The sequence below is a fragment of the Sphaeramia orbicularis genome, chromosome 13 (assembly GCF_902148855.1).
Source record: "Sphaeramia orbicularis chromosome 13, fSphaOr1.1, whole genome shotgun sequence".
Taxonomy (NCBI): Eukaryota; Metazoa; Chordata; class Actinopteri; order Kurtiformes; family Apogonidae; genus Sphaeramia; species Sphaeramia orbicularis.
Genome location: NC_043969.1, coordinates 49,368,562 through 49,379,979, shown reverse-complemented (window position 1 = coordinate 49,379,979; position 11,418 = coordinate 49,368,562). Strand labels below are relative to the sequence as shown.

General features: G+C 40.0%; 1 protein-coding gene across 1 annotated transcript; it reads right to left on the bottom strand.

The window, feature by feature from the left end:
* Positions 1–1,749: 1,749 nt before the first annotated feature.
* On the bottom strand, positions 1,750–10,221 carry LOC115431170 (coagulation factor VII). The gene is made up of 11 exons (XM_030151403.1): positions 10,152–10,221; positions 8,956–9,030; positions 8,510–8,676; positions 8,394–8,418; positions 8,187–8,300; positions 7,842–7,976; positions 5,410–5,723; positions 3,493–3,607; positions 3,215–3,411; positions 2,760–2,885; positions 1,750–2,261 (listed from the first exon to the last, which is right to left on the bottom strand). The coding sequence occupies exons 1-11, from the start codon at positions 10,219–10,221 to the stop codon at positions 2,019–2,021; spliced, it is 1,581 nt and encodes a 526-aa protein (XP_030007263.1). The 3' UTR covers positions 1,750–2,018.
* Positions 10,222–11,418: the final 1,197 nt, after the last annotated feature.

Genomic DNA, 11,418 nt, shown 5'->3' with positions numbered 1-11,418 from the left:
TTTCTGCTACAGGTTGAAAACATTCTTAAAACACTTCTGTAATATGTCGAGTGTGTTCTTGAAGGTTTTGTTCAGATTCTGTTCATGACTTTTAATGTTTTCGTTTTTCAGAACTGTTGACGTGTCATCAGGATCCTTTTATTATTGATGAACTGATCACTCCTGTATTTGACTTGTATCAAATCACTCATATTTATCCTCATGTCTCATTTATCTGTGTTGTTTTCTCTTTTTTTTGTACCATTTATATGAAACTACATTTACACATTGAAATAAATATATTTTTACAACGAACAATCGTCTGATCTGAGTTTTACTGAAATGGCATGTCTTCAGCGGCGTCCTCCAGTAGTCGGACGATAAGACTACACTGTGTTCTCTGAAAATGGACAGGATTTAAATACCCTTGTTTTTTTTCTTCATTTCCTTAAACCTTACTGAACCCATCCTGAGGTGTTTTAGGTTGTTTTAATGTTTAATATCTACAGATAAAAGTTTCAAATGCAAAAAACAATGAAGCTACATGGAAACATAATGTATTAAAATGTATTAAAACACTGATACTTTAACCTCCTAAGACCCAGGACATGTCAGCAGAGTATGAGCTCTTTTGTTTTGTATTAAATAAGTGCCTATATTAGAAACATCATGATGCAACAGTTTTTTCAGATGCAGTTTTTTAAATTTTTATGGAATGTCTTTTATGGTGGACAGTTTTTTTTTTTTTGTTTTTTGTTTTTTCATAAAGTTGTGAAACTCCTGTTCACAAATGTGGACAGTGGGTCTTAGGAGGTTAAAATATGAACTAATGAATCATTAAGATACAAGATAAACAAAACTCCACTGAACTGGTTCATACTAGTGAATCAACCACTATCCAGTTGGATAATCTGATCACTGACAGGATTATAAATTGTACTAGTTTCACTGCATTAATGTGAATATATTCTGTCTTTCTTCTGTTTTTTTCAGACATTGTCTCTCAGAAATGGTTTCATGTCGTCTCTGGAACTGTACAAAACACATTTAGACCCATTTAAATTTTTTCCCAGATGTCCATTTTCAAACGACATAGTGTAGTCTTATTATTAAAGCTGTGGGAGACTTTCATGACCAATTTTTCATCAAATCTGTCAAAGCTCAGTCACATCCTCAGTGTCATGAATCTGTAAGTCTGTCTATCATTAATCACCTGAATCTCTTGCATTAGGGTGAACAGTTTCTTAGTGCCATCCACCAGAAACAAACCATGTGTTTACATTCAGAGCCAGGAGGTCATTCGGGCATCTGAGGAATTTTGTCACGATGTGCACTGTGGGAAAGGGAGGCTCGTGCCGCTGCCTGACAGTGGCAGCGGCAGCGCAACCACATGATATTAGACTGGATGAAACAAACATGACGTGGAAACGGCTGAAATGTGGAAACAGCTGAAAGGAATATGCATAGAGGGAAGGGAGCTCCTGCCGTTTCTGTGTCGTTTCTGTTCCAGCTGCCACTGTCAGGTAGCTGCGCAAACCTCTGTTTACCACAATGCACGTCGCAACAAAATTCCGAAGATGCCTGACTTCCCTCCCGGCTCTGTTTGTAAACACATGGTTTGTTTCTGGTGGATGGCACTAAGAAACTGTTGGTCGTGAGTGAAGAGATTCAGGTGAGTAATGACAGACTAACAGATTCATGATACTGAGGATATGACTGAGCTTTGACAGATTTGATGAAAAATTGGTCATGAAAGTCTCCCACACCTTTAAACCACCGGAGGACATAGGACACATTCTGAAAAGACATCAAACTGGTCTGAAACATTTCACACGCGACGGCAAGAATTTTAGTGACGGAGGAAAGTTCGGACAGAGCGATTATGGTTCATTAAGTTTCTTGTACGATTCCTCTGAGATCATTAGAAGTTTATGTTGGAATCAGCAGCATGAACATGTAAACCTGGGCTTCAGACCCTGTACCCGGGTCCAGTCGGTCTAGTCAGTCCTCCTGGTCCTCCCGGTCCTCCCAGTCCAGGTTCAGCTCTCGGTACCGTTCAGGTCAGTTCTCCTCATGGTGTCTTGGATCCAGCTCAGGAAGTTTCCCAGTCGGGTGTAGACTCCATACTTGCCCCTGGAGGCGCACTTCTCCCCCCAGCTGACGACCCCGGTCAGGAACCAGGTGTCCCTGTAGTGGACCACGAAGGGCCCGCCGCTATCCCCGCTGCAGGAGTCCACAGGCGCCTCCAGGTATCCGGCACAGAACATGTTGTCGGTGATCACCTGCAGACGACGTTAGAGGAGGTTTATTAGAGCTGGAGGGTTTTCAGCCTGGTCTGTGGAGGTCCAGGTCTGGTTATTGTCTGTTCATTGTTTTTCTATTTATTTCAAATCCGCATTAAAACCAAACAACAAAAGGATTATAGAAAAGAAAGTCCCCCTTACTCCATCCTCCACCTACCCTAAATTCCTCTGTCAGATTCCGTAAGTAATTCAGAAATCCTCCACATACCAGACTAAATTCTGACGAAATACAAAACACTAAATTGCTGAACATATCAAAGATAGACTGTCCATTTAACAACAGCATTTCACATTACAATAAACTGTCCTTTTCGTAGCAGTACTAGTGCACATATAAAAAACAAAAATAAACTGGTTTTTTTTCATAACAATAATGCACATATAAAAAAACCAAAAATAAACTCTGTCTATTTCATGACAATAATACTCATATAAAAGGTCTGAAGGTCTACCTGTGGAGCAGTGACCTCCACTCACCTGGTCTGTGGACATCCTGCAGTCCTGGTAGCTGATCACCGGCAGAACCACCTTCCTGAGGAACCGGGACGAGCGGCCCAGGTACTGGGTGGTCCCCCATCCGGTCACCTGACCCCGGTTCCCCTCCTGAACACAGAGGCTCAGCGTTAGATCTGCAGCTCCACAGATGGACTTAGATGGACTGGGATGACAAATTAAATGATGTGTCTTCAATATGTCAACAAACTCTTAAAGTATTTAATCGGCTTCCTGGTCCAAACTCTGCGGATTCAGAAATAGAGAAAGACATTATGGACGTCAGGGTGAAAACATGACTCAATGGCGCCTCAAGAAAATCCAGACCCTCCAAAGCCAACATGAGGTTTGGTGAAGTCTCAGATCCAGAGGAAGAACCGAGACCAACCCTAAACCCAACAGGAGGTCCATCAGGTGTTTGCGTGTCTTTGTCCACTGACCTTCAACAGGTACTGGGCCAAGTGGCGGTCCGGCAGGCAGGCGGGGATGGCAGCGGCGCTGAAGATGACAGGCTGGGCGAGGTACAGCAGCGCCACGTCACTGTCGAAGGTGAAGGCGTGGAAGTGAGGATGGACAATGGCCTTCTGCACCTTGATGAGCTGCTCCCCTGGATCCGGACGCTTCTTATCGTAGTCACCTGGAGAACCAGAGGAACCGAGTCAGAACATCAGGGAAGGCCTTCAGAGACAGAGGGGGGTGGGGGGTGGGGTGCACTCACCTATGGTCACATGGTCTGCCTCCTCCTCCAGGCAGTGAGCGGCGGTGACAACCCACCGGTCAGAGACCAGGGTTCCTCCACAGAACCCGTACCCGTCAGACCTGCGGATCAGGACCTAGATCAGAACCGGGTCAAATCACATTTATTTATTTATTTATTTATTTATCTATCTTGCACAACAACAAATCAAACATTAGGACAAAAAAAGAAACAAACTGTGCAGGTGAGATCAGAAAACCCAGTGGGGTTTATCAAATTAATCTGACCTCATTACAGCAGTAGCTTAAAGAAAGACAAGAGGAATAAACCAATAATATACAAAGTACAACCAAAACACAAACAAAGAATATAAGAAAAAGAGTATGTGTAAGGGTGTCTAAGGGTGGGAGAGTGTGTGTATGAAGAATATTTACATTTGTTGAATCAGATCTGTCCTAAGCCTAAACTTAAACTAACTGAGGTAGACTGAGATGGGATTTGAATAGAACTGTTCCATAGCTGAGAATAGAAGAATATATATATATATATATATATATATATATATATATATGTGTGTGTGTGTGTGTGTGTGTATATATATGTATATTTATATATACTAGGGCTGGGCAAGTTAATGCGTTATTACCGCATTAATGCATTCATTAAATAATGCCAACAATTTTTTTTATCTCCTGTTAATGCTGTTTTATTCTAACTTCTATTCTTCTGCTTGTGTGCGTGTAGCGATTAGCTCGGCAGATAGACAACAGGTTTACCAAGAAAAGTGGGACACCGAAAACTTCTGTCCAAATCTTTTACTTGAGACTCACTGTAAAACTGTAACATACATATAAAATATGTCTCGGTTCTGTTCATTGCCTTAGTACATTTACATGGCATTATACATTTAAATGAATGGGAAAAAGATCGCTAGCTCGATGCTAACTTGAATGGGAAAATCAATAGACACGTTAATGATTAGCATTTACTGATTAACTTAAGATTTACAACGTCTTTTTATCCAGCAACAAAGGTTCACATCAGAGATATTTGATACTATTCATTCTTACAACAACTGAACATAAAATACTCACAGGCAAACGTTTTTGGGGCCATACAGAGTGAAAGAAACGTGTCTGTTAGTTCCTTCTTATGTCCAAACTGACTACGGTAACACCGCAAGGACAAAACATACGTTAGTGCAACTTATTCCAACCACTAGAGGGCCCCCTTTGTTTACTTTGAACAACTGAACATCACATATTTTAAAAGTCCGTTGCTCTGGCTCTGTGAATACATGAAGGTAAACCATGCATCACAGGAACAGGGGGATGTTCACCAGGGTTGGTCTGACAATCGGTGTCATCATGTGTTTCAACCAATGACAGCATTTGGGGTGGGCTTAAGACTCCTGTCAATCACCAGAAATAAACTGGTGTGAACATAAACATGGAGAAAAGTAGCGGTCTTTTACATGGACATTTTCATTTAAATGTCCTCAGATGGTGGGGTTGACAAGGACACAGGTGTTTGTAAGCACTGCAACATGGAATTATTTTTTATCACCGGAGTACTTCGAGTCTGAAATATCACTGAAAGGCAATACACGCTGTTGATGCCGGCAACCCCCCCCCATATAACGAGGCGATTAATCATGATTAATCACAGAAATCCACACGATTAATTGCAATAAAGAATTTGAATTGTTGTCCAGCACTAATACATATATATATATATATATATATATATGTGTGTGTGTGTGTGTGTGTGTGTGTGTGTGTGTGTGTGTGTTCTTTTCATGTTTATGTTTAAACGCCATCAGATCATTAACATCTGCCTTTATTTAGTTTTAGACTAAAGTATAAAATCCACTTTAAAAACTGAAAACAAAACCAAATCCATTCACACGGATCACAAATGACACATTTAAAGACTCACCTGCCATGGACTTCCTCCTTGTTTCTCCAAATCTCCGCCCACTATTCGTAAATGCTCCACCCTCTCCTCCTCCCACGGCTCCAGCTCACGGTCAGCCTGTCCAGACGATGCGTTCATGGACACCTCTGTCTCTGTCATGTTATGTTTAGGGACCCAGCTGTCGGTGCCGTTGCTGTCCAGTAGGCCGGCGTCTGTCTCTGTGGTGATGTTTGTCTCCATAGTGACATCCATCTCCATGGTGACGTTATCATGGCTCCACAAGGACCGTCCTCTGAACCAAACCTGATTCCGTTTCCGACCACAGGGAAACGCCACTGAAACAGGACAAGAGACTCGGTTATGGGAAGAAAATGATGGAGAACACCGACATTATTCTCAAATCAGTTCCTTTTATATTGGAATGTGCTCAGGAATTCATGTAAATAAGAAAACTTGGAATTAAAACGAGGCTTAAGCGGTCGGGGGTTGACAGTAAGGGTACATCCCCAAAATCCCCCCAGTCCTCTGTTATATAATAAAACAAATAAACAACACAATGTACAAAAGATACCAACTTAATTGTTATTCAGAAAGCAGGTTGTGTATAGATATTAGACCTGTAATGGTACACAAAATTTTTGGTTTGGTACGTTTTCGGTGTTGAAAGCCGCGGTTCGTTTTTTTTCAGTTCGGTACTGGAAGAAATTAAACTCCTCAAAATGTCTTTAATGCATTTATTATGAATTTTTGAACATTTTAACCCCAAGTTTTGGAGACACCAGAATATAGAAAAACAGGAATAATATAAAGAATAGAATAGAATAGAATCTTTATTGTCATTATGCGAGGCACAATGAAATTTCGTCCAGCAGCTCTTGGCATTAAGGCACACATATTTACACACATATAATATAAAAGGCACATCTAAGATATATATATATATATATATAAATAGAAAAATAGAATAAAATAAAGTGACACAAGTATCCGTAGTGCAAACTTTCAAACTTTAAAGTGACTATGGCATTTAAGTAGTCCAGGTTTGCAGTGCAGTGAGAATAATAATAATAATAATAATAATAATAATAATAATTCTGCTGCTATAAATCAAATAGAAAATAAAATAAATAAAATATTACTAAATGTATTTTAAACATTAGTATTGCACTTTTCCCTGAAAGGTAGTTTTGAACAAACAACACAAATCTAATCACAGTTCTGTCAGTTCACATTCTGCCTGAGAATAGCAACAAAAATTCCACATTAAGTGCAATACTTTACAGACTTTCAACATCCAACTCCCGGGTTCTATTCCTCCAGATATAATATGAAATATGATATTGTATAGAAACATCCAAAACTGTTCATGTGATATTTTCAGAACATTATCAAACATCCCCCAACCATTTGGAACCCGCCCCCAGTGTCAAAATATGACATCATTTAAACTCAAGGTAGTGGCGTGAAGAAACAGAGAACTGTTAGACAGTGAATATGAACTCAGTTTGAGCTCCATGGACCTGATAGTGACAGAATAACGGACACAGAACCAAGGTTATTATCGTTAACGAAAACTAACGAAATGACAAAAACTAGAATTGAAAAAACATTTTCATTAACTGAAATAAATAAAAACTATAATTAAAAGAAAAAATGACAACTAACTGAAACTGTATTGTGTGCTTATAAAATGAACTAAAACGTGTAAAAATTATGGATAAAATTCCCTTCATTTTCGTCTTTGTCAATGTCGTATTCATTCGAAATCAATTTATTTCGCTCTAGCAATTTTAGCTAGCAGCACCATACGGCACTTCACGGTCCATCACTTGTGTTCACTTGTGGTTTCCAGTCGGCTTCTGGTCCCTACTCTACCTGGAAACATGGAGACTAAAGTTGGGAGAAAACAGCAGAGTCCTGTCTGGGATTTATTTGAATGAAAGATATGAAAAAACTAAAACTAAGCATTCAGAAAAAAAAAGAAAACTAATAAAAACTAGCAAGCCTGCTCTAAAATATAATTAAAATGAACTGAATTAGAGAAAAAAAGTCTAAACTAAATAAAAGAAGAAAAGCACTCGGAGAGCGCAGACCTCCGCCAAGACAGATCTGCCCCCCCCAGTCACCACCAAAATTTAATCACTTCTTCTTCCTTGTGCCAGTATCAACATTTCCTGAAAATTTCATGAAAATCCATCCATAACTTTTTGAGTTCTCTTGCTAACAAACAAACAATCCAACATGCATGCATGCAAACACATAAAGCAAAGTGATCAAAATACATCCTGGCGGAGGTAACTAAACTAGGATGAAAAATCCAAAACTATTATAACCTTGGTACTGATCGAGTGGGCGTGTCCTGTCCTGTTCTACTGAGAGTGCAAAGCGTCTTATGGATCCGTTGTTGAGTTCTGTGAGGTTAGGTGTAACCATAGTAACCATATTCCTCTGACCTGTCTCGGAGCAGCTTTTTCCGTCAACGTTCAGTTCATATCCGTCAGCGCAGCCACACTGAACTCCGGCTCCACCCTCCAGGTCTCTGCAGTACTGCATACAGCCGCCGTTTCTATAGCTACACTCCACCACGTCTACACAACACAACGCAATTACACAAAAACACAAATGCACATAAATGAACCGTCAGCAGTGGGAGTGTTTGTCACAAACTCAATATTCAGTAGTTTTTGCTTTTTCTATAGGAGCAAACAGGGGCCGAGGACGCTGCCCTGAGGGACTCCACAACATTCACAACACAGACCACCGTCATCAGAATGAAGGTCAGAGTTCGCAGCCGTTACCTGATTCGCAGGTCTTGCCACGGTACTGAGGTGGACAGAGACACAGGAAGTCACCTCGGTCCAGGGAGCAGATGCCTCCGTTCAGACAGGGGTTGGACCGACAGGGGTTCAGATCTACGACGCACGAAGACACTCGAACACATCACGACTCATTCATCCAGAGACATGTGATCGATGACGAATGGAAAAATCAGTGGATTGACTTACTCTGGTATACGAACCAAAACTCCAGCTGTGGGACGACAGAGCGAAACAGTTCAACACCCGAACTTTCAACACATTAAATCCACCTTAAACGGGGTCGGCTGTCCGACAGTTCGTACCGTCTTCTCCTTTGTCTGGAAGATCTCCAACGCCTCCTCCTGTGAGCATGTCTCTTCGTAACACTCCCTCTCCAGGTTTCCTGGTAACACCTCCTCCATGAGGTGGGAGTTGGCCCGCCGCCGCCGGAGGAGGAGGAGCTGCTCGGCCACCGATCGCTGCAGGAACACTGACCGGACGCCATGTTAGCATCTCAGCTCCATCACAACATGTAGCTTAGCATGAGCATCATGGCACCATTGCCTAAGTCATATTATTTTTTGGTGAAATTGTGAAATCTGCATAACTTTACTCTCTCAAAACTGCAGATTAATTTTTCATCATTGGCCACGACCTGAAAAAAATGTGACTGAGGCGATTACGCTGTGAGGCTAACGTTATATGTGTATTTGCGTAAATGCAGGGTTTTGTGTCTTTTGTTAATTATTTGTTGTCATGTTTTTCTCACCTTGACTTTGGCTCAGTTCACTACAGGTGAGGAGAACGACGAAGGTCCAGGTCAGAACTGTGGACGACGGCATTGCTGACGGAAACAGATGGAAACAGAAAAAGCTCATTTTAACCTGTACCGTGAATTTAAACAGTTCTTTATAGATTTACAACGTCCACGTATGTTTTCCACTTTAAGGATCTCATGCATTTGGAAATGTTAGCTGACGTCCTAAATATGTTTCAGTTTGTCCCTTGAAGACCCACAACTATTTTTATCACAACTTCCACATAATTTTTTTTTGTCTTTCCCCTGTGATTTGCCACCATTTATTATAATATTATCCTTTTTATTTGCATTTTTTGAGACTGATCTCATAAAATCTCATTGTATGTCACACCAGTTCTTATGGCATTTGGCGTGATATACGTACACATTTTTATACACATTTTTGTACACATTTTTGTCTTTTTTCATGTTATTTAATGCCATTTGATCGCGTGTCAATTTATGCCAGAATCTCAGGTTCACATAACCCTAACCCTCAGTGTGTGGGATTTGATGCAACGTGAAAACTTATAATGCGTACAGATAACACGCCAATTAACACCATTTAAAAGTGTCCTATATATATTTATGTGAGTCATGTTATCACGTTGCATTTTTCAGTGTAAATCATATATTTTTCGATATTTAATTCAATATAAATGTAGATGTTCATTAAAGCTCAGAGTAAATTCAAAGGTTATTTTATCAAAACAGAGAAAACTGAAGAAAAAGTGTCTTTTACTTGTAAATCTGTCATTAATTGAACATAAACTAAGTGTGTACTGAACCTCTACATCAGTAGATGGTTTTGGTCGACGGTGGATGTTTAAGGGTTAAATGAGTCTGGTTGGTTTAACTCGACTAAAATAACACAGAATCTAAAAGTCCAAAGTCCAAACTTAAACGAAACCACCTCACTGGATTCAGGTGGACCTGGTTCAGGGACCAGACGACCCTGAGGAGGACCGCGGGCCTCAGGTTGACCTCTGCAGGTCTAAGGTGGACGTGGTCTTACCTGTGGTCTTCAGAGACGGCGACAGGGTCTGTTTGTTTCTAAAATGGAGCCTCCGATCCAGCTGATGGGTTTATGGTTAACCCCACGGTAAATATTGACCCAGACACGACCAATCAGCTGCAGAGACCCACAAAACAACAAACACCATCACACACGTCCTCCTCATCTGCAGCGTCTTCATCATCAGTAACGGGAATGGCCTGTGACGGAGCTGCTCCCATGACGATGAAAAACCAACGTCATGTTTGAACGAACGCTGTGGTTTTCGATATCGAGGACTTTCCACCGAGTCAGAGTCCAACATCCGACGGAACATGACTGCATTTGGGACAAATAATTACAAATATTCATTTTCAGACTGTCATTCTAACAGACCACCTGGGGTCTACATGATTTTGCAATAAAAGTGTCAGAAAATGTCTTTTTTGCCAATTCTTTTGCACTTTTGTTTTCAGGTAGAACTTAACTTTCAATATCTGTCCATTAATTATCATAATTAGAAATAATAAATGCTTTAAATGTTGTTTGTTTTTTTGGGGTTTTTTTTTTGGTTTGTTTGTTTTTGTTAATGGAGAAGGTTGGTGTACTTGTTCTTGTTCTTGGGTTTGTTTGCATGTAAAAAAAAAAAAAAAAGGAAATTGTGCAACAATTTATTTTCAATTGATGTCACATATGATAGTGTTTGTATTGCCCAATTTCTATAAAACTCCAAATAAACAAAGGTTGGGAAAAAAAAATAAATAAATAAATGCTTTAGACAGTGTGTTTCAGTTAAAAAAACAAACAAACAAACAAACAAAAAAAAAAAAAACAGACTGAACGGAGTAACTGCAAATGTCCATAATGAAACTTTTTGAGATTAATGAAATAAACTTTCAACTCTTTTCAATCTGCTCAAACATGCTTTTGGGTCTTGAACATTCAGTGTCCATATTAAGACCTCTCTTCTCTCTCTCTTTTTTTATTTCTAGGTGTTTTTTATTTTTATTTTTGCCTGTGTGGAAGTCTCTGAAACAGTTCCTTGCTACTTGTAATTCGACCGTTTGTCAATACCAAGTTCGCAGAGTAATCTTTACGTAAACTGATCTATTTCTGCCTGTATATTTTGTCCCCTGGCTGTTCTGTTGTGTTCATGTTGTTATATTAATATTATACTGTATTCCTTATGTTTCCATTGTATTCTGTATAACAAAAAATAAATAAATATGTAAACAACAAACAAAAATAAATGGTGTCAGCATGGTGTCATAATCGGGTCATCCCCTAACCCTAAACCACGCCCCCGGACAAAGCACGTACAGTGAAATGCCACGAAAAATAGGACTCCCCACCAACCAGTGCATCCTTAGTTTAAGCTAGCAGACAAGAACAACATCCGGGTATTCCATACGTTCTTGGTTTACGTGAACTTTCAACTG